General features: G+C 57.7%; 2 protein-coding genes across 2 annotated transcripts; one reads left to right on the top strand and one right to left on the bottom strand.

Moving 5' to 3' along the window:
- Positions 1-238: 238 nt before the first annotated feature.
- On the top strand, positions 239-18,363 carry TMPRSS9 (transmembrane serine protease 9). Its single transcript, XM_057406819.1, has 19 exons — positions 239-287; positions 6,775-6,926; positions 7,793-7,920; positions 8,090-8,157; positions 8,500-8,678; positions 9,690-9,731; positions 10,225-10,396; positions 10,525-10,799; positions 10,920-11,056; positions 11,334-11,652; positions 12,060-12,231; positions 13,289-13,560; positions 14,502-14,638; positions 15,111-15,456; positions 15,545-15,661; positions 16,163-16,334; positions 16,684-16,949; positions 17,395-17,531; positions 17,981-18,363. Exons 2-19 carry the CDS (start codon positions 6,803-6,805, stop codon positions 18,140-18,142), a joined length of 3,225 nt encoding a protein of 1,074 aa, XP_057262802.1. The 5' UTR covers positions 239-287; positions 6,775-6,802; the 3' UTR covers positions 18,143-18,363.
- A 1,316-nt stretch (positions 18,364-19,679) lies between these two features.
- Positions 19,680-20,794, bottom strand: TIMM13 (translocase of inner mitochondrial membrane 13). Its single transcript, XM_057406818.1, has 3 exons — positions 20,651-20,794; positions 19,937-20,005; positions 19,680-19,840 (listed from the first exon to the last, which is right to left on the bottom strand). Exons 1-3 carry the CDS (start codon positions 20,789-20,791, stop codon positions 19,742-19,744), a joined length of 309 nt encoding a protein of 102 aa, XP_057262801.1. The 5' UTR covers positions 20,792-20,794; the 3' UTR covers positions 19,680-19,741.
- Positions 20,795-22,348: the final 1,554 nt, after the last annotated feature.

Here is a 22,348-nt window from a genome sequence, read left to right as displayed (position 1 = left end):
AGTGCTGCTGATGGGAGCCACCGGCGGCGGTTTCGCCGCCCAAGTGAACGGGAGCTGCAGACCCCGTCGCAGGCTTGGGAGGAGCAGGAGCGGGGGCATCCCGAAACCCAGCGAGGCAACAGGCGAGCTCCTCCGGGCCCCTGCTGCGCCTTTAAGCTCCGTATGCAAAATCCCCGTGTGCCTCCCACCCTCGTCTCTGGTCACCGGGGGAGGGAGCCGGGAGGCGCCGCTCCGGGGGAGGTTTCCAGGGAAGAAGCACCTTGGTGGCAGCGGGAAGAGCGAAGCGGGTGAGTTCCTGCTCCCTCCTCACAGCCCCTTCGGGTTCCTTCGAGCGGCCGGGCTCTGGGCAAGGGGGGGAAGAGAAAGCGTGAAACCTGCCCCCATCCCGGCCATTGCCCCCATCCCGGCCATTGCCCCCATCCCGGGGTGCTTCTCGCCCCCTGGTCCAGCGCGGATTGCGGGCAGCGCAGGCAGAGCCGCATCCCTCCTGTCCTGTCCCATCCCCATCCCTGCTCCCGCACTTGGACATTTCCAGGCCAGCGCCAATTTGGAATTGCTCCTCCCCACTTGAATATTCCCCCCCCCCCGCCCTATCCTGCTTGGGGAAATTCCTCTTGCTCTGTTGGCTCTAAGGCCAAGGAAGCGGCTTCTGTCTGAATTTATTGCTAATAGGGTTTAATAGGTTTAATTGCATCAACCCTTTTATTTAAGCTAAGAGGCACAAATAACTTCGGCGCTTCCTTCTTTAGTCACTCACGGCTAAACCAGAGAATCAGAATCACAGACTGGTTTGGGCTGGAAGGGACCTAAAAGATTAGGGAGCCCATAGAATAGTTTGTGGTGGAAGGAAAGGACCTTCAAAGGTCAACTTCAACTGGATGAGGTTGCTCAGAACCACATCCAGCCTGGCCTTGAGCGTTCCCAGGATGGGACAATCTAGTTTCAAGTCCCTACAACGGCCCGGACACCTTCCACTAGAGCAGCTTGCTCCAAGCCCTGTCCAACCTGCCCTTGAGCAATGCCATGTCTTCCAGCCACGAGGCTGCCCTATGGAGCTCAGGCATATTGCCCTGTATCCTGCTGGAAGGAGGACCCCGTGGGTGAAGGGAACAAGCAGCGCAGAGCAGGGTTGGAGCATCGTGTGCGCAGCGTTCTGCAGCCCGTGCTTGGGGACACGGGCACAGCAGCTGCCTTCAGCAGACGGTGCTACCCCACGTAGGGACCTGCAGGGTTTCCTTCTGCGTTTCCCTCTGAAATCAGTGACTCAGGGGCTGGCAGTCCCCTGCGTGGCTGAGATCTTGTATCACTGCCTGGTTTCTCTCTGTGACCCCCCCTTTGAGGGAGCAGGCGTTGCAGGCGGCTGCTTTCAGGGCAGCATGGAGGGGGTTTGTGCCCATGCACATCAATGCCTGTCAAGCTGTAACAGCGGCTGAAGCTGGGTACTCCACACATTGCTTCTGATGTGTGGATGCTGGTCAGAAGGAGCGCGGTTATCTGCAAGACAAAGGCATCTACTGCAGCCCCTGTTCTTCCAAGAACCCCCGGTCTCGGTGCCTCCACCAGCTCCATCAGGACCTACACGTCTCCAACAGCCTTTGCACTGGGCCAGATGCCGTGTCCAAGGGAGAAGGGTGGTTATCTGTAAAGGAGATGCCAGGAGTTAAGGATGTGAGTTTTTCTTGGCCATTCGTGAGCTGGAAAGGATCAAATGATAAAGTGCTTCTGTTGTGAAAAGTAACTGGACAGAAGTGGCGCTTCCTTGCTCACAGGATACTCCCCATGTGTATTCTGTATTTACTATCATCTGTACAGAGCTTTTGGGCCAGCATGGCTTGGGGGGGGGGGGGAAGAAGGCAGCTTTTATTTTGCTGATTTTAGTGATCCACGGCTTTAGAAAGCAATTGCAGGTACAAATCTGCCTGGTTCCCTGTTACCAAAGGGAGAGCCTGGGGCTGAGCGTCTCCAAGGTGGAAATGATGCTGAGCTTGTGCTGCCGGTGCGAATGGAAGCAGAGGGGAGCTCGGCCGCCTATCATGTCCCAGCTGCGAGGGCAGAGCTGGCAGGCAGGGAGGGGATCTTCTTACTTGTAAATCGAGAGACACTGGAAGTCCAAGAGGGACAATAAACAAGGCCCGCACAGTGCCATGGGCCTGGTGTGAGCAGGGCTAGAGCTGAACCCGCTGCACCTCCAAAGAGGGAGGCCAGCGAGCAGGCACCCACTCAGGTCATCACTGCACCCAGAACAGGCTGACAGTGCTGGGGGGGCCTTTGCTCAATAGAGAAGAGGTGTCCCCAGCCCGGGCTCTGCAGCCTCTTAGGTGAGAGGGTTTCTTTCTGCTTGGAAGGAGGTCACAGCCTTTGAAATGCAGCACAACCCCACTGAGCAGTAACCTCCAGAGATGGGGGGCATGCACCGCTCTGCACCTCCTGTTCCAGGAGCTGGAAATGGGTTAAAGCAAAAGGGTGTTGGGTGGCTCCAGGAACCAGCTGGGTGGCAGGAGATGCTCGTGCCACATGGAACAAAAAGGCCGCCTTAGCCAAACCTGGCTTGTCTGTGCCGCACTGGTGATGTGGATGCCTATGGAAGCACCATCTGGTCCAGCTGGTGTGATGCTGAGCAGCTCTGGCCTCTCCTCTTGTGTCCTACTGGCCGGCTGCACAGGGGTTTGGTCTCTCCACTCTGACGCCTCTTTGCACCCCCAGGGGGTAACTGGAACATCACAAGGTTTGCCCTCATTTTAAATGAGGGGTTTGGGCTTCTTTGTCCTCACTCCCCGGCTGTGCCAGCAAACTGCACACAGCATCTCTTCATCTCCTCTGGTCCTGCTTCTGCTTTCACTTGCCACAAGTGACCACCTCTGTTGTGCCCAAGCTCACGCTTTGGTGGCACGGATGGGGTTTGGAATGGGGAATGCACCAAGTGAGGCTCCTCTTTCATCCCGGGCTTTACCCTCGTGGAGCAGCGCGATTCCGCTCCTGCTCAGCCCCTCCTGCTCAGCCTCTCCGCTCTTATCTCGCTGATGAAGTCCTTCACCCACCTTTGACCAGATGCTCTTTGCTGCCTGATCTGCTGCTGATCGTCCTTGCCCCAAGCAGGTCACATATTTCCCATACCAAGGGCACCGTTTTGCAAGGGCTCTGTCTGGGGGGGGACTTCCAGGCAGGACCTTAGACCACGAGACCAGTTTTACAGCCCTGGTGTCTGAAGGCTCAGCAGTCGCTGTGCTGAGCAACGCAAACCCTGCCACAGCAGCATCTTACTGTGGGATCAAGCCAATGTCCTCCTGACTCTTGGTTATCCACATGCAGCGTTTCGGATGCCCTTTATAGCCATAGCACTGGAGAAAACCACCCCATAATGCTAGAATGGAGAAACGCAGCACAAAGGCTCCGGAGCAGCCTGAACTCCGCCATAGGAGGGTTTGCTCCCTTTCGCTGTACATCAGTGAAGCTGAGTTTTGGGACATGGGTACCACCGTTTCCTTCCTCTGCTTCTGTCTCTGTGCCTTTGCTCACCAAAGGGGCTTGGTTCGTGGCCTTGTGCTGGGAGGCTGCTGCTAGGGGCTGGCAGAGCAGGGACAGAAGCTGGACAAGAGCAGAAGGGAGCTGGGTGAAGCAGCATGAGATGGGTGTGAGCATCCCTGTTCTGAAGGGACACAGAGCAGGAGGAGCTGGAGAGGACTGGGACGGTGGGAGGAAAGGCCTCAGGAGGGGAAAATGTGAAGGGAAGGGCACAACAGAGGCAAAGAAAGAGAAACCCCAAGTAGTGCAAGAGAAGAGGCTGGATCCTTGTCCCGCATTGCTCCTGCCCACGATGTGCTCCTGACCTGCTCCATGAGTGCACGCACGACACAAGTGCTACTTTCTTGTGCTCCTTGATGAGAGGAGCAGCTGTTAGTGACAGTTTGGCTACTTAGAAGGAGGGTAAATGGGTGTTTGTGATGTCCCTGTCTGCACCAGTTGAGAACGAGCACAGAGCTTCCAAGGCAATCCTATGGAACAGCCCCAGGCTGCCCTGGAGCCAAACCCAGACTCCTGTGGTGAACACGAACCCTGGGCTGCCAAGAAGCAGAAGAGCAGAGATGGTGCCCACCTCCTGGGGACCTCCGGGGAGCCTTAGGGACCGCTGGAGATGGTGATTCTCATGGGACAGTTGACGTTTTCCATTGCCTCCTCTGCTAAAGAGGAGCACTGAGAAGAAACCCCACCGAGACAGGAGTGGAAGGACTCTGTTAGGCTGCTGGTGTCCCCAGTGTCAGGGCCACCACATTTTATAGCCACTCACAATTGATAATCGGGCAGAAATACACAGGTGTGCTTTTTCTTGTCAAAATTCCCCACTGGAAACTCCTGCTCCCCTCTCAATGCCTGCCCCCAGCAGCTAAATCCCCTTTTCACCCATGCGGTTTCATGCAGTGACGTTCCTCAACGTCTGTAGCTCCTGGAATCCCATCTCCAGGATGGATTTAGAGAGGGCCCTTGTCTTCTGTCACTGGAAAAGCTCCAGTCTCTATTTTGCTCTTGCAAGGTGGGTTTTCTGTTGGTGTCTTTTCTAACCCCACTCACACAGAAGGAAAATGAACTCTTTGGATGCTAAAAGGGGGAGCAAAGAAGACAGGTTTGGATCGTTTGGGGAAGCAGGAGGCTTCTGTGTCTCTAAATGTGCTGTTTTTTCCAGTTAAATATCAGTGCAATCAATAATACAGCCTTCTTTGCAGGCTCCCAAGTACCTTTTATTGTAATATGGCTTTTTATATGCAGCCAAGCCGAGTTCAATCTAACTTGCACTGTCAAAATAACAGCCAGCCTTGGCCCGTTGCATCTGTGACCTTAATTCATCCTCAGATGTGGTCGTTCCACCTTGAAAGCCCATAGGTAGGAAGGCCACGGTTCCACCGGTCAGCACATCTGGATGAGAGTTTTGAGCTTCCATCCTGCAAGAGTGACCCCAAACCCCCTTGGAAGCCTGGAGGAGGGGTCACTCAGCTGCAGGTATTGGGGTCTCAAGGACCACGGGAGAAGGATGTTTCCTGCCCATCTGCTCTTGGGCAGAGCTGAACGGCCAAACGGAGATGCTGTTAGGGAAAGCCCAAGTGCCAGGAAAAGAGTGTTTGGAGATCTGTTAGCACAAAAAGAGGCATCTTGGGCAGCCTGTCCCTTCCTCCCCCCCTTCCCCCTGTCTGCTGCTCACAAAGAAGTGACCTTTTCACATCTCTTATCTAGAAGCTTCAGTTTAAAGAGCTGCTGACGCCTCTTGGAAGCCACTGAAAAGCTCTCCCGAAAGAGCTCGCTGCTTCCTGCGGCCTGGGTTCTTTTCCTCCCTCTTTCTCTTTCAAGGCTTGATGCATTTACATGAGAAAAGGTTGCTCCTCCGCGGCTACCCGGTTTGCTGGGGACAGCCTGGTTGACAGCATCACATCGGCTGCTGCAGCCCAACACCTCAGCATCTTCTCAAGTGGGCAGTGCAGATGAGATGGGATGGGATGAGATGTCCAGCAGCAGGACAGAGCTTGGGACTGAGGAAGGAGAAGCTGAGTGACTAACATGACATGAACGTGATGGACTGACTGTGGATACAGGATAGCCCAGGCTCCTTCATTGCTATCGATAGCCAGTTGATGACACGCAAAAGAAGGCCTACCACAGGCTCACGTTGCTACAAGAGTGCAGACGGAAAGCCAAGAGAAGTGCCCTATTTTGGGCACTTTTGGGATCCCGAGGACTCCTGGATCCCATCAGTACATGAAAAGCACTGACACAGTGAACCAAGTATAGCAGAGGCCATTGGGCTGATCTCAGGAAGCAGGAAAGGTCACGTGAAGGGACTTTGATTCCTCTGCAGGTTGTTTGTACCACTTGGAGCAAGATACTGGGAGCACCAGTGCTGACCACGGGGGAGGAGGAGCTGCTCACCACGACAGCAGCAGAGCTGTAAGTCAAGCAACGTTGATTGCTCCATACAACTATGCACTGGCAGCAGAGCTAAGCACTGTGTGTACAGGATGTTATACCATGGGAATATAGGCAGCCTAGGGCCAGGATTTCAGTAGCCAAGTTGGAATGATCCAGTAGAAGCAGACAAGGATTCTAGAGGTTTTCCATCCCAGTTGCCTTTGGTACATTCACTGGCCCTAGTCCAGACAGGTCTCCCCCCACAGCTCTCTATCCAGACTGCAGTTTCATGTTCAAGGATGTGACTGCAGCCCAGTCATGTCATTTGAGGCCTGGCTGGAGCCCAGTGATGCCAGGACCCTGGTTCAGCACTCACCCAGAGCTTGTGCCACCAAAAGCACGGGGATGGAGGCATCAGGCTGGTTTGCACTCACAGTGTACGTGGCTGTGCTCAGAGGTGGACCACCACGGGTGATGTATTCACATCCCAGAAGGGATGCAGTGTGTGTCCATCCTTTGACCTTTTGTGCTAACGCACTGGTTGGAGCTCCTGGGGTGACCACGGCTGTCACGTTTCGTCCCAGACTTAGAATCATAGAACCATAGAATGGTTTGGGTTGGAAAGGACCTTAAGATCATCCAGTTCCAACCCCCCTGCCATGGCCAGGGACACCTCACACTAAACCATCTCACCCAAGGCTCTGTCCAACCTGGCCTTGAACACTGCCAGGAAAGGAGCATTCACAGCCTCCCTGGGCAACCCATTCCAGTGCCTCAGCACCCTCACAGGAAAGAATTTCCTCCTTAGATCCGATCCAAACTTCCCCTGTTTCAGTTTGAACCCGTTACCCCTTGTCCTTTTGCTTCTCTTTTTGATCACAGGGGCCACTTGTAGAGCTGCTCAGAGAGCATGGACCAGGTGAAGCCGGAGCTGGGAGCCCAGAGGAGGGGACTGAGGGCCAGCTGCTGGAAGGGAGCCATTGCTGCTGCCGTGGTGGGCAGCGTCACAGCCCTGTACCTGGGGATCCTGCTGGGTGAGTGTGCAGCCCCATTCATTCTTCCAGCTCCTAGGCTCCAAAACCCCAACGGGCTGCACAGCTCAGCCCTCCCAGCACAGAGCCCCAACGCCTTCTGCTGAGGCCAAAATGCAGTCAGCTCCCCACAGACGGCACTTTATCCTCAGTGCTGCGTGACAGTTCTGCTCTGTTCCCCTCCTGCTTCACTGACCTGAACTCCTTCTATGTCAGGATGACTCCGGGGGTGAGGATGTGGACTTTGCCTACCCAGGCTTTAGTTCGACACCACTTCCCATGTGTATTTAAAGACGTGGTGCTTGGGGACGTGGGGTAGTGGTGGACTTGGCAGTGCTGGGTTGCGTTAAGACTTTAAAGGTCTTACCCAAGCTAAATCATTCCATGGTTCTATCCTCTAATCTGCCCCGGTGACTGCCACATTTCCCGTCCCTGCGCCTCCCTGGAGGAACCTTTTGTAGAATCAGAGAATCGTGGAATGGTTGGAAGGGACCTTAAAGCTCATCCAGTTCCAAGCACGGGCAGGAACCCCTTCCACTGGAGCAGCTTGCTCCCAGCCCCTGTGTCCAACCTGGCCTTGAGCACCGCCAGCGATGGGGCACAAACTTTTGTCCCAGGCTTGAACAGAATCCACCATTTTCAAGCTCCAAGGAGCTCTTTGCCAGGTTCTCCTATTGCAGGGGAGCCCAGCGCAGCCGTGGGGCACCCCCAAAGCAGGCAGCGGGGGTCAGGGACACTCAAGCTCCTCAAAGTGGAGGACACGATGAGAGCCCTGCTGCGAAGCAGGCGGCGAGGAAAGCCGGGTCTCACCGTGGCCCCACAGCCCCACGGGTGCTTTGCACCTTACGAGCCCTCTTCCATCCCCTTAGCCTGGCATCCTGCGGGAGAGACCAGCTTCGAGCACACGGTGGAGCTGGGCGGCATCGCCTTCAACAGCAGCCTGCAGACGGAGAGCTCGGAATACTACCGGGTGCTGACGCCTGCCCTAGAGAGGCTGGTGAGTTCCTGCGGCTTGGGAAGGACGGGTCTGGCTCCCCAGGACCCAGCTTCCCAGCCTTGGGAAAAGGGCTCCGCATGGGCACCGCTTGGGCTGCCTGGACCCCTCCGGGCACCATCCAGGGCTCCTGTGCCCGGTGACTACGGGCGCATCGCTCTTTGCTTTGCAGTTCCTGTCCAGTTTCCAGGAGTCCCGCTTGGACTGGATGTGCACCGGTTGCACCATTCTGGGCTACAGGTGAGTGGGGGCAGCTCCCTGCAGGCCGGCAGCTCCTTGTCCACCCCAAAGGTGAGCTCGCATCCGCATCCTTGTCCAAACCCAGCGCAGGTTTAAGCGGCTTCTTGGGCAAGGCTGGGTTTTCCAGGCTCCCAGCAATGGGAAAGGCAGTCAGAGAGGCAGAGGGAAACAGCTTTGTCCAACCAAAGCTGAGCTTTGGGCCATAGGGAACACGGCAAGGGACCGCTCCAACCCGGGGAAGCTCGCACCTTGACTTACTCAGAACCAGTTTTACTCCCCCCCCGGGTTCCCTGCCCCTTGTCCTGGCCCCGGAGCCAACGTCCCCGTTGATTCTCCCCGCAGGAACGGGAACTCCTCGTCCGTGATCGTCCGATTCCGCCTCCGCTTCGCTCCCCAGGATTCGCATCCCCTGAGCTCCACGGTGGAGGAGGAAGCCCTGCGGCGGGGGCTGGCGGCGGCCCTGCACAAGCAGGGGCTCTCCCTGGATGCCTACGGGACCATCTCCTCGGCTTCTCTCACAGGTAGGGGCAGAGCAAGGCGCCAGCCCCGAGGGCACAACCACGGCTCAGGCACTCGGGGCTTCAGCCCTGGATGTGCAGCTGAGGCTGAGGCTGCTGCCCAGCAGCACTGTTAGAGATGGAGGCACCCAAGCAGTCCCACAGAAGATGCTCTGCCTGTCCCCCAGGAGCCCCCAGCCTCACAGCACAGCACCAGAATCAAGCCTGGGTCTCGGTAGCTGTGGGCAGTCCCTAGGTCCCCTTCCAACACGAATCTGGTCCTGCAAGAGCAGCTTTGGGCGCCTGCAGCACAAATTGCAGCTGCTTTGGCTTTGCTTTGGCGCCCGGAAAGAGCCCGAGGGATAAAAGCTGGAGCTGCAGGAGGCTGATTGCTGGCTTGTCTGTACCAGGCGTGGGCAGCCCTCGGAGCTGCAGCAAGCATTCCTGCTCAGGTGGATGCTTCTCATATTTGAGTTGTTCTCTGGAGCCACCTGAATGGAAACTCCTTCCCTTCGGTGCGCGGAGTTTACATGGCCACAGGACTGCAGCTCCAGCGGGTTTAACCCTGGAAAACAGGGGGCTCCTCTGTGCTCCCCATGACGAGGGAGCAGATGCCCCACCTGGGACCCTTGTGCAGCCCACGTGGACAGGGCAGGGGTAGTGCCCTGCTTTAGGCATCGTCCCTGCTCGGGGTCAGCTTCGGAGCCTGCTCCTTGGGAAGCTCTCCCCAAACCTCGGGTCATCTCAGAGCCTTGAGGGCTGCAGGGAGCTGGGGAAGGGAACGGGGCCAGGGGCTCAGCGCTGGCGGTGGGGCAGGGGAAGCCATTGCCAGGCAGGAGGAGATGAAGCAAAGCCTGGGAGCAGCAGAGTCCTTGAGAGCACAGAGCTCCTGGGATACCCTCAGGGTGCCCCATCCCTCCCTCAGCCCCATCCCTCCCTCAGCCCCATCCCTCCCTCAGCCCCATCCCTCCCTCAGCCCCATCCCTCCCTCAGCCCCATCCCTCGCTCAGCCCCGTTCCTTCCATGTTGTCACAGGTCCCAGTGAGGTTTCTCCCCGCAGACCCGGACTGAGATCAGGTAAGAGCCAGCAGCAGGAGCCGTTGCCTTGGTTGAGCTCCGCAGCCGCAGCTCCCGCCTGCTCCTGCTGCCTGGCTGCGGGTCCAGCCGGGGTTTGTGCCCCATCCTGTGCAGCCTGGAGAAGAGAAGGCTCCTGAAGGGGAGCCCTCAGAGCAGCTCCAGTGCCTAAAGGGGCTGCAGGAAACCTGGAGAGGGGCTTGGGACAAGGGCCTGTAGGGACAGGCCAAGGGGAATGGCTTGAACCTGCCAGAGGGGAGACTGAGATGAGCTCTGAGGCAGAAGCTCTTCCCTGGGAGGGTGCTGAGGTGCTGGCACAGGGTGCCCAGAGAAGCTGTGGCTGCCCCATCCCTGGCAGTGTTCAAGGCCAGGTTGGACACAGGGGCTTGGAGCAAGCTGCTCCAGTGGAAGGGGTGAAGCTGTTTTCCCCCTTGGTCCCGAGGGCGCTTTGCCGGGCGCAGCATCCCAAGGCCCGGGCTCTCCCCGTCCCTTGCAGACTGCGGGCGCCGCCCGGCCATGCAGACCCCCGGCAGGATAGTGGGGGGCTCGGCGGCATCCAGAGGGGAGTTCCCGTGGCAAGTGAGCCTGCGAGAGAACAACGAGCACTTCTGCGGCGCCGCCATCCTCACGGAGAAGTGGCTGGTGTCCGCTGCCCACTGCTTCACTGAGTAAGCTCCAGCCCCCCCAAAGCTGCTGCTGGCCCCCAGCTCCTGCTGCACCCCCGTTTCCGTCCCCCGTGGGGAGCCGCTGTCCCAGCGGGGCAGGCTCAGTGGCCCTGGCTGTCCCCCTCTGGCAGGTTTCAGGACCCAGCCATGTGGGCAGCTTACACGGGGACCACGTCGCTCAGAGGCTCGGACGGCGGCGCGGTGAAGATGGGCATCGCACGGATCATCCCGCACCCCTCCTACAACACGGACACGGCCGACTACGACGTGGCCGTGCTGGAGCTGAAGAGACCCGTGAGCTTCACCAAGTACATCCAGCCCGTGTGCCTGCCCGATGCCGGGCACCACTTCCCCACCAGCAAGAAGTGCCTGATCTCTGGCTGGGGCTACCTCAAGGAGGATTTCTGTGAGCAAAGCGGGGTGGGAGCAGGGCAAGAGGCACCAGGGAAGGGGACTCGGGGCCATGGTGCTGGGCCGGGACAGGGTCTCCCTGCCCTGAGCTCATGGTCGCATCCTTCTCCTGTAGTGGTGAAGCCTGAACACCTGCAGAAAGCAACGGTGGAGCTGCTGGACCAGACACTGTGCTCCAGCCTCTACAGCCATGCCCTCACCGACAGGATGCTGTGTGCTGGCTACCTGGAGGGCAAGATAGACTCCTGCCAGGTACGCTTTGCCCGGGGAAGCCAGAGACCCCACAAGAGTCTTTTCCCTCCCGGTACGCACCAAGTAGCACTTCAAGGAGCAGGATCTGCCAGAAGTGGTTACCCTAGGTTTTATCCTTGTGTTGTGGCATCTCAAGGGCTCAAGGCTTGATAGCCAAAGGCCAGCACAGGTGATGCTTCAGCACCGGTGGGTTGGAGGGAATAAGCAGAGGTGAGCTGGGGCGCGCAGGGGTACCGAGCATCCCCAGGAAGAGCTCACCCTCTGGCTCCTCTTGCAGGGTGACTCTGGTGGGCCCCTGGTTTGCCAAGAACCATCTGGCAAGTTCTTCCTGGCGGGAATCGTGAGCTGGGGCATTGGATGCGCCGAAGCCAGGCGGCCTGGGGTGTACACCCGTGTCACCAAGCTCAGAGACTGGATCTTGGATGCTATCTCCGAGTTCCCCACGTCCATCGGCCGCACCCTCCCCTTAACCCACTCCAGCACCAACAGCAACGCAGTCAACCCCAAAGAGCTCAACTCCACCCCAGGCAGAGCCATCCCCACCTCTTCACCAGCCCCAGCCGCCAGCAAGGCGGTGACTGCACCGGGAGCACAAGGTACGAGCACCCAGCCTGGGGCAGGTACAGCTCCTAAGGTCAGGATTGTTCCTCTGCTGAGCTCAGCTCTTCCCTGTGAGGGTGCTGAGGCACAGGGAGCCCAGAGAAGCTGTGGCTGCCCCATCCCTGGCAGTGCTCAAGGCCAGGTTGGACACAGGCGCTTGGAGCAAGCTGCTCCAGTGGAAGGGGTTGGGATTGGAGCTGGAGGAGCTTTAAGGTCCCTTCAACCCAACCCAGGCTGGGATTCCATGACTCTATGGCTGTGCACAACCACCCGCAGGGACTGCCACGATCAGCTTGGGCTGCCCTGTCCCTGCTCGGACTCAACTGCTTTGAGAGACCAAAAGCCTCCTTCCTCATTGCCTCCTGCCAGGAGCACTCACGTCATTGCTTTGCCTTGTGTTCAGAGTGCGGGCAGCGACCGGGGTTCTCGAAACCCATCAAGATTGTCGGAGGAGCCGATGCTTCCAGAGGAGAGGTGCCCTGGCAAGTCAGCCTCAAGGAGGACTCGAGGCACTTCTGTGGAGCCACCGTAATCGGGGACCGCTGGCTGCTCTCAGCAGCTCACTGCTTCAATGAGTAAGAGCCCATCCCTGCACTGCTGCTCCAGCTCACCCACCCATGGCCACGGAGCCAAACCCACCACTGGGGCAAACCAAGAACACCCACTGGAGTGGTTGTAGCCAGAGATCCATAGGGAAAGGGATTGGGATGAGGCAGAGAAAGGTTAAAGTAGCCCGGGCAGGGAGCAAGAACTACACAGCTAATGGGTGGAAAGGTGCCACAAGAACAAGAGTTTCCTCAAGAGAACCTTCAAAAGTGGCTGTTATATATGGAATAGAGGGGAAATGGTCAGTTCAATCCTGCAGAGCAAGAGCCCAAATTGATAGCCTGGACAAAGAAAGGTGTAGCAAGAGGATAATGCTTGTCTGAAGGCACAAAAGGTGGGGGACAAGCTATGAAGTGTTTCGAGATGATCTTATGCTTTAAATAGCCTGGCAATAAAGCAGCAAGGGAAAAGCAAGGCTGGCAAGTGTGAAGTGAGGCACATAACAGGAAAGCAGTGCTTTTGGTGACTGTGGGTCTCCATCAGCTTTACCATTCCAAACAAGAGGTCAGAAATACTGTGGGTATTGCCATGGGAACAAGTTCTGTGGGCAGTGCAATCGGAGAGCAAGGGGATGCTGGAAATCATTAGAGGAACAACTGAGGGCACCAGTACATTGCTGGTAACCCAGCACGTACCCGCTTCCCGGACATCTCATGCAGCACTGGGATAACACTGGGAAAAGGCTAACGCAAGGCACAGGGATGAGGTGGGGGCAGCATCCACAACAAGCATGACTAAGTAGAGCAGCCCGGACTTGGGGAAGGAGACAACAGGGACCATACAATTCTAAAAGGCACAAAGTGTGTGGGGAATACTGAGCGTTCGCCTGCTCTTCAGGAGCCATCCAATGCGTGCAGCACCGGGAGCGGCTCTTCGGGCCTGGCTTAGCAGGGCTGTTCTGTGAGCCAAGCTCTGCTTTGCCAGGTGAGGTCTCAAACGCTGATCATTGGGAGCTGTCTGCAGTTTCAGTGTCAGAATTCCCACACGTGTGTGTGTGTTTGCATGCTTAGAGTTCCACGTTTGCAGGACAAGTGCAGAAGAGATCGAAGCCCACGTGGGGACAACATCGCTCAACGGAACAGATGGAGGCGCGGTGAAAGTCAACGTCTCGAGAGTGATCCCGCACCCCCTCTTCAACCCTCTCCTGCTGGACTTCGATGTGGCTGTCCTGGAGCTGGCAAGGCCTCTTGTCTTCAGCAAACACATCCAGCCCCTCTGCCTCCCGCTCGCTGCGCAGGACTTCGCTGCTGGCCAGCAGTGCGTCATTTCTGGATGGGGTACCCTCCAAGAAGGGAACGGTGAGCAGGGGTCCATCACCAGCCCATCCACTTCGGAGCAGTGACAGCATCAGCAGCCAAGCCTGGGCAGTGCAGAGGCCACCCGGGCCAGGGGAACAGGGACACAAGGATAAGGGCCCACAGAGCACTGCCTTAACCCATAGTTATGTAGGAGCCAGCAGCAAAGAAAACAAGAGAGAGCAGCGTGGCAGGGACCAGGCTGGGCTCCTCTCAGCAGTTAAACAAGAGCGGGGCACAGGCTCAGAGCCCTGCTGCAGCTCTACCAGGACCCTGTGCCCTCCTCAGCACCCACACTCAGTTGCAAAGATGCTCCAAGTAGTCAGAAAAGCAAAGATCCCATTGTAGGAGGAGGGTTTAGCACGTGAGCTACCAAAGAGGCCCAACTCTCCCTCCAACAGCTAACCAGGAGCCCACCAGCTGTCGAGACAATAGAAACGTGCTGCCTGTGTGCAGTATCCTTTGCACAGGTAGGAAAGTGCATCCTGGTGCCACTGCAAGCTGGGAAGCCAGGAGCATCAGGATGCTGGGGAGGGACTCTTCATTAGGGACCGTAGTGACAGGACAAGGGGTAACGGGCTCAAACTGAAACAGGGGAAGTTTAGATTGGATCTAAGGAGGAAATTCTTTCCTGTTAGGGTGCTGAGGCACTGGAATGGGTTGCCCAGGGAGGTTGTGAATGCTCCATCCCTGGCAGTGTTCAAGGCCAGGTTGGACAGAGCCTTGGGTGCCATGGTTTAGTGTGAGGTGTCCCTGCCCATGGCAGGGGGGTTGGAACTGGATGATCTTAAGGTCCTTTCCAACCCAAACTATTCTATGAGTGCTGAGAGCTGATGTAGGATCGATGGGATGTAGGATTGATGTAGCTGATGGGCTTAGGGATTGTTTTCCATGAGTTCCCTCTTCCCTCCGCTCCACTCACTAATGCTGTGGTTTCCATGCAGCCACCAATCCTGAGGTCCTGCAGAGAGCCTCTGTGAGCATCATAGACCAGAAAACCTGTGACTTCCTCTACAACTTCTCCCTCACTGACCGAATGATCTGTGCTGGCTTCCTGGAGGGGAAGGTAGACTCATGCCAGGTAAGAGGCTGGGATTTGTCTCTACTCTTCCACGGCTGGGTCCAGAAAGCTGGGCTAACTCCCAGCCTCAGCATGTCCTTGGGTGTAATCCACACGTCCCTTAGCTCAAAGACCCCAGCCCACGGCCTTGGAGCTTTAGAGGAATAAATAAAGCCCCCCTCAAGTTGAGCAACAACCTCTCACTGCGCAGCGGGGCCAGGCTGGATGCAGCACATCCCCTGTGGCTGCGAGGCAGTGGCAGCTGGTGGTGGCCATCCTGCCCGGGTGGAAAGGTGCTGTCAGGAGCTACCGATGTCACTTGTATCCGTGCAGCCACCGACGCCACATCCATCGCACCCACGCTGCAGACCTGCAGGGCTAGAGAAAGGGGAGTTAGCCAAGTCCTCCCGGTGCGGCTGAGCAGCAGCTCCCACGTAGACCTGTACTGGGGAGATGAGGCTGAGCAGCCGTCGCCTTGCTTCTTCTTCCCCAGGGCGATTCAGGAGGCCCCTTGGCCTGTGAGGTGACCCCAGGAACGTTTTACCTGGCTGGCATCGTGAGCTGGGGCATTGGCTGCGCCCAGGCTATGAAACCCGGGGTGTACTCCAGAGTCACCAAGCTCCAGGACTGGATCCTGGGCACCATCTCGCCGTCGCCCAGTCCTGGCCCAGGCAGCCCTTCCAGTTCAGCTCCTGCAGCCATTCTCACCCACCAGCCCAGCCCAGCATCTGCAGGTCCAGACAACAGAACCACGCTGGGGATGAGGACAACCACAAGCATGAAAGAAACCTCCCCAGCGCTGGAAACCAGTGAGGCTGCCGAGCCCACCCAAACCCCGGGTAAACCTGATTCATTGCCATGCTGGGACGAGACCTCCAGCCCCAGCACAGCGGGTAACTGAGCAGGGTATGGGTTATTGCCTTCCAGTGGTGCCTTGCACCAGCCTCACCTTCAAGTGCTCCAGCAAGGTCTGTATTGGAAAAGAAAACCCTGAATGCGATGGCATCGTGGACTGCAGCAACGGCTTCGATGAGCGCAACTGCGGTGAGCACCACACCTGCTGCCCAGCCTCATTTTACACTGCCCAGCTCCCCACTGCAACTCCCCAGCTTCACACGGGTCTTGGGCCCCATGTTTTATGCTGGCTTCCTGCCCCAGCCCCTTCTTGCTCTGCAAGAGCCTATAAAGAGATGAAGATGGATGAGCAGAGATCAAATTCTATGCCAGAAAATGTGGCATCTTCCCCTCTGTTAGAACCATCAGACCCACTCCCCAGCCCTCAGGTCTTCCAGCCAGTAAGGACAAGCTGGCAAGACCTCTCTGCTCAGTGTGGCAGTCCAGAAGATGCCCTGTCATCCCCAGGACTGGTCCTTGTGACACCAAGTAGGAGTTCCCAAACGACACGTCTGCCAAGCCTTCCCTCACATGGGCGCCCTATGGATGTCTCCCCCAGAGGCTGCCCCATGGCACGGGGAATGGAAGGAGGGCAGCTATCCCCTTCACTGCCTGGTGTTTAAAGCCATAGCGCCTCTTCCTCTGCCCCAGATTGCGGCTCCACAACTGCTCTGGCCTTCAGCAAGATCGTGGGCGGCAGCACCGCGGCGCGAGGAGAATGGCCCTGGCAAGTGAGCCTCTGGCTGCGGCGGAAGGAGCACAAGTGTGGGGCTGTGCTCATTGCCGACCGGTGGCTGCTCTCTGCAGCCCACTGCTTCGATATGTAAGTCCAAGACCCCATAAACCCTGCTGCCCTCCCCGTTCCTTGCCTCCAGCACCGTGGCTGCGATGCTGCGCCCCACTGGGAGCACGCACTACTGCACATGTGCCTCTGTGGGTTAAGTGTGAAGAGGAAGGAACTGGAAACCCACAGACTGGTTTGGGTTGGAAGGGACCTTAAAGCTCACGCAGCTCCAACCCCTGCCACGGGCAGGGACCCCTTCCACTAGAGCAGCTTGCTCCAAGCCCCGTCCAACCTGGCCTTGAACAGCACAGCCCAGCCCCACGAGTGGAGGAACAGCCCTCCTTGTGAGGCCATGCTCCTAACAGCCAGGTTTGCTGTCTTTCCGCAGTTACAGTGACCCCAAAATGTGGGTGGCCTTTCTAGGAACCCCCCTCCTGAATGGCGCTGATGGCAAGACGGAGAAAATATTCCGTATCTACAAGCACCCCTTCTACAACGTCTACAGCCTGGACTACGACGTGGCCCTGCTAGAGCTGAGCGCGCCCGTCGGGTTCAGCACCACCATCAGACCCATCTGCCTCCCGCACACTTCCCACGTCTTCCACGAAGGAGCCAGATGCTTCATCACAGGCTGGGGCTCCACCACGGAAGGAGGTACTGGTTGAGGAGGTTCCCTCACATCCATGCCACCCTGTGAGCCCAAACATCCCCATTCCCCCTCCAGTGGCCCAAGCACTCCCCCACCAAGGGCTACCAACCTTGGTGTCACCCCGATTTCCCCCCCACGTGCATTGTACTCCTCCATCCGGTTACACCTCTGCCCTCCTGCAGCCTTCCCAAGCTTTCTGCATCCCAGCCACAGTGCTCCCCATCCCTGCCGCAGCGGCTCCTGCAGCACAAGAACCACCCCGGTACCATTTCTATCTGGTCAATGAGCCTAAGGGACCTTCCAGTGCTTGCTCTGCCGGGAAGGATGAGGCCCAATTCACTTCCCCTCTTAGGTCTCCCCCTTTGCAAACAAGCACGGCTGCAGAGCCCCATCTCCACGTCCTCCTCACCCGCTCTGCACCAAGCTAAGGGCTCGGCTTGCCCCCTCCAGGTCTCATGGCAAAGCACCTGCAGAAAGCAGCAGTGAACGTGATTGGAGACCAGGCCTGCAAGAAGTTCTACCCGGTGCAGATCAGCAGCAGGATGCTGTGTGCTGGCTTCCCGCAGGGCTCCGTCGACAGCTGCTCAGTGAGTGTGAGCACAGCAAACACAGAGCAAAGTCCGATCCCAGGCTGCATTCCCCGAGGAGAGCCGTGCCCTGCCTCCCCCAGCTCAGCTCTCTGTCCATCCATCCCCACTGGCGCTTGCAGTCACCCAGGTCCCTCATTCTGCCTGTGCCATCAGCCTAGGACAGGGCAGGGAATGAGGCACGGAGGTAATGCCAAGCAGGAGACCACGGGCACACCGTGGAGCCTGCTTCATGGCCTTCTTTGCGCCTCCCAACACTCTTCCACGTTCCAAACCCTAACCTCACGCAAGCACATCACTGAGGAGCCCTCCAGCTTGCAAGCAGGCTCCGGGGGAGGTGGGGGACAGGACAGCAAACTCTCCTATGTCCCGGGGAGGAGGAATGCCTCAGATGGGGAGGGCTGGGCTGCAGCCTTGGCTTGATCCAGGTCCTTTTCCTCTTCCTGCAGGGCGACGCGGGCGGGCCCCTGGCTTGTAAAGAACCCTCGGGGAAGTGGTTTCTAGCAGGAATCACCAGCTGGGGCTATGGCTGTGCCAGGCCCTACTTCCCTGGGGTCTACACCAAAGTCACGGCTGTGCAGGGCTGGATTGCGCAGAACCTCAAGCTCTGAAGCTGCGTTTCACCACTCAGGGAAGAAGACAAAGGCAAAGAGTCATTGTCAGAGGATGCACTAACCCCTCAGCTACTGTGCACTTGTTCTGTTGCTGCAAAGGAGGGATGATGGCCAAGCAAATGCCAGGGTTGTGTGACCCACAGCGACCGTGTCACCAGGGCATGTGACAAGTGCTTTGCATAGAAAGGTACAAATCTAGACGTTTTCTATAAATAAAGGAGGCCTGTCCATCTTAAGACCTGGCCAAATATCCCATGCATTAAAACGTGGCCTTTCTAGTGGGAGGGGTGACTGAAACGTCTTCTGCCTCAGAGCTCATCTCAGTCTCCCCTCTGGCAGGTTAAAGCCGTTCCCCTTGGCCTGTCCCTACAGGCCCATGTCCAAAGCCCCTTTCCAGCTTTCTTCTAGGCCCCCTTTAGGTACCGGAAGGCTGCTACATCTCCATGTAACTTCTACATCTCCTCATAGATCCAACCACCAAAACTGAACAACAGCTTCTATCCCAACCCCCTTCCTAATCTTTAGCACTTAAACTCTGCATCTAGGTAGAGCAAGAGGTTTCTTCTTTCCCACCCCAAATCCACCACTTCCCCAGCTAGAACACCAGCAAGGTGGCAGCCTGGCTTCCAGGCACCGCTTAGCTCAAGATGGGTTCAAACCCATGGCTCCAACACCGTGGGATGCTCTGATCAATGAAACAGGACTGCTGTACGGGCACTACCATGAAACTCATGCAGCCAGGAAGAAAAGTAACAAGGCCTCTAAGCAAACCTGGCTGGAAAGCACATCCACACTGGATGGGCAACTCCAGTTTCAATTAATCCAAATACCCAGTTATCCCCCAACGGTTCACCTTGTGTGAGAACGCTTTAGTCCCTTCATAGAAGCCACCAACCACACTGACCCACATCCTGCTGCAGAAGCACTTCTCCCTCAGAAACCTAAGAGCTTTACTTAAGAGGCAGGCTCCAAGACAGAACCTTCTGTGCCAGAGGCAAACCAGAGGTTACAAACCATCACAGCCACACAACACGTTTTATTGTAGAATGAACTCAACCCAAGGATTTCCCAACCCTTCCCATCCCCAGCTGTGCTTGTACAAGTAGGGGCAAGGCTGTGCTGCAAACGCCCCCACTCCCCAACACACTGCTTGAGCTGATTCAAAGCCTACGAGCCCAAAAGTGAGCCCCCAACCTGCTATCAAAATACAAGGGAAGAAAGAGCCAAGCGTGGCAGCTGATGGGAAGGGCCTGGGTTAACCATGCGGTGGCTGGGTCCATGCTTGCTTCCAGGGCAAGGGCTTGGTGCTCCTTGTCCATAGGATGCTCCTTGCCTCTCGCAGCCCTTCCAGCAGGGATTTATCTGCTGCTCCACGGCCAGTCTGGAACCAAGCAGCTCACGGTGGCTCTCGAGGCTGGAAAAGTCCCTCGCTCCTGGGGTTGGTTGCTAACAAAAGCCAGTGGATGCAGAAGGCTCAGGGAGGGTTTATTGCTCTGCCATGGTCGGCGCTGGAAAGGCAGCAGGATTGCACCCCCCAGCCTGGCCGCTCGTCCCGTGCCCACATGGGTCCTTCCCTGCTGCAGGCGCTGCGGCTCCTCACATGTTGGCTCTCTCCCGCTGCAGCCGAGAGTTGTAGGCTCGGGAAACCGTGTTCCAGGCGTCCATGTACCGGTCCATGCACATGGCGATGCACTTCTGCGGGGCACGGGGCTCTCAGCGCCTGCCCCCGGGGCTCGGCCCCGCGGCTCCCGCTTCCTTCCCCCACACCACCTCGGCCACCATCGCGCTCACCTGCTCCGAGTTGTCCAGGGCTCCGCCGGGCTTCCCGATGCACTTCCGAAAGCACTTGTCCGTCATGCGCTGCGGAGAGACGGCGTGAGGGGCCGAGGGCAGAACCGGGAGACAGGCCAGGAGAAGAACCGGGACGGGGCCAGGGGGAGAACCGGGAGAGGGGCCGGGGGCAGAACGGGGGCTGGGGGGAGAACCGGGAGACAGGCCAGGAGAAGAACCGGGAGAGGGGCCGGGGAAAGGACCGGGAGAGGAGCCGGGCGGGAGAACCGGGACAAGAACCGGGACAGGGGCCGGGGGAAGGACCGGGAGAGGAGCTGGGGGGGAGAACCGGGACAAGAACCGGGACAGGGGCCAAGGGAAGAACCGGGCCGGGGGCAGAACTGGGAGAGGGGCCGGGGTGAGAACCGGGACAAGAACCGGGACAGGGGCCGGGGGCAGAACCAGGCCGGGGGCAGAACCGGGACAAGAACAGAGACGGGGCCGGGGGAAGAACCGGGAGAGCGGCCGGGGGGGGAACCGGGACAAGAACCGGGACGGGGCCGGGGGGAGAACCGGGAGAGGGACCGATGGCCCCGGCAGCACCGACCGCGATCGCGTTCTCCCTCCTCGCACTGCACCAGAACCGAGCCCCCCCAACCCCCGGGCCCCAGGGGACACCCCCCGTGCCCGGCACAGAGCAGGGCCGGGACCGAGCCCCCCAACCCCCGTCCTGACCTGCAAGAGCTCCTGAGCGTTGGCCACGGCGATTTGCACCTTCACCTGCTCCATGATGAGCCCCGGGTCCAGCTTCCCCCCCCCGCCGCCAGCCCCGGAGCTGAAGTCGGAGCCGAAGTCGGAGCCGAAGCCGCCCTCCATGGCGCGGGCCGCACGCTGCCGCCGAAATGGCGGCGCGGAGGGACTACGGCTCCCGCCCTGCACCGCGGCCGCTCCGGTCTCCCTCCGCCGAGCCCGGCGCGGGTGAAGCGGCTCCGGGGGAAGCTTCGGTGCCGGAGGTGAGGTCCTGAGGGTGGAAACGGGGCCGCGGTGCTGGGAACGGGGAGCGCTCGGGGCTCGGACCGGGACAGGCTGCGGGCAGCGCTGACCCCACGGTGTGAGACCGCGGAGGGACTTGGTAGAAGCAAAATGGCATCAACGCGGCCACGGAGTAAATGGGGTGTGAGGGAGGGGATGGGTGCGCGAGAGGAGGAGCTGCGCTCCAGCCAGAACCGCGCTCATCTTCACCAGCTGGAGCGCGGTGTGAAGCACGTTGTCCATCCCTGCACCGTGCAGCGCCCCTGTCCATTGCCCAGGGCACGGAACGGGGTGGGTTGGAAGGGGCCTTAAAGCTCCTCCAGCTCCAACCCCAACACCTTCCACTGGAGCAGCTTGCTCCAAGCCCGTGTCCAACCTGGCCTTGAACACTGCCAGGGATGGGGCAGCCACAGCTTCTCTGGGCACCCTGTGCCAGCGCCTCAGCACCCTCACAGGGAAGAGCTTCTGCCTCAGAGCTCATCTCAGTCTCCCCTCTGGCAGGTTCAAGCCATTCCCCTTGGCCTGTCCCTACAGGCCCTTGTCCCAAGCCCCGCTCCAGGTTTCCTGCAGCCCCTTCAGGCACTGGAGCTGCTCTCAGGTCTCCCCTTAAGAAACCTTCTCTTCTCCAGGCTGACCCAGCCCAGCTCTCTCAGCCCCTCCCTGCCCTGCTGCTCACAGCCAATATGGGCTTGGCATCGATTGACTGAAAGAAGGAAGCCAATAAAATGCAAAACATTTATTTGAGTGTGTTGTACAAAAAGGTTCCAGTCATAAAATGTATATTACAAATCATTGGAAAAAGACAAGACTTTTGGCATGCATATTCTAAAAAAGAAAAAAATAAAACAACCACTCTGAAATGATAAAGTCTAGATCATTCCATAGCTTTCATAAATTCCACGTGAACATGTTAATCCTGTTGTAATTCAATTTGCACCCATTTTCACAACTCCTCCTTTTAACAACTTGAACCTTCCAAACACTCTTCTGCAGCTGCTGATCCAGAAGCCAGTGAAGCCCAGCAGTGACCTAGAACAACAGCCATCTAAACAGAGATTGTGTTTAAAAACGTGGAAAAAGAATAAAAAGCAATAAATCGCAATTCAAGTCACAAGGCATCACTGTTGAACTGTAGTTTGTGCCCAGATGGGTAGCGTTTTGGCTTAAACTCGTTTCAAAGAGCTTACTGGTTCTCAATTTTAGTGTAGTGATTCTGGAATACACAATTACATCTACCTTGGATCAACGTGGAATAGTCATTATGAACAAAGCAGGAAGTTTGGAAGTTCAAACCCGTTCTGGAAGTTCAAACTGAACTCCAAGTCCATTCATTGTTTCCGAGTCTTTGAATATTAAGCATCCTTTTCTCTCTCTAGACCTTAGCATTTCAAGAAAGGCATT

Source organism: Pezoporus wallicus, unplaced genomic scaffold (genome assembly GCF_028554395.1).
Source record: "Pezoporus wallicus isolate ANWC-B61680 ecotype Strahan unplaced genomic scaffold, APGP_CSIRO_Pwel_v1 contig_10514, whole genome shotgun sequence".
NCBI classification, from domain to species: Eukaryota; Metazoa; Chordata; class Aves; order Psittaciformes; family Psittacidae; genus Pezoporus; species Pezoporus wallicus.
Note: the sequence above shows the minus strand (reverse complement) of the source record. Positions and strands in the feature narration are given on the sequence as shown.

What these genes read in the sequence shown, in the direction of transcription:
- TMPRSS9 (XM_057406819.1), top strand. Translation starts at nt 6,803, where the DNA reads ATGGACCAGGTGAAGCCGGAGCTGGGAGCCCAGAGGAGGGGACTGAGG. An exon ending in TACCCTCCAAGAAGGGAACG is followed by an intron (nt 13,561 to 14,501) that starts GTGAGCAGGGGT and finishes GTTTCCATGCAG; the next exon opens with CCACCAATCCTGAGGTCCTG. An exon ending in CTTCGATGAGCGCAACTGCG is followed by an intron (nt 15,662 to 16,162) that starts GTGAGCACCACA and finishes CCTCTGCCCCAG; the next exon opens with ATTGCGGCTCCACAACTGCT.
- TIMM13 (XM_057406818.1), bottom strand. Translation starts at nt 20,791, where the DNA reads ATGGAGGGCGGCTTCGGCTCCGACTTCGGCTCCGACTTCAGCTCCGGG. An exon ending in ACGCTCAGGAGCTCTTGCAG is followed by an intron (nt 20,006 to 20,650) that starts GTCAGGACGGGG and finishes GTCTCTCCGCAG; the next exon opens with CGCATGACGGACAAGTGCTT. An exon ending in CCCTGGACAACTCGGAGCAG is followed by an intron (nt 19,841 to 19,936) that starts GTGAGCGCGATG and finishes CGTGCCCCGCAG; the next exon opens with AAGTGCATCGCCATGTGCAT.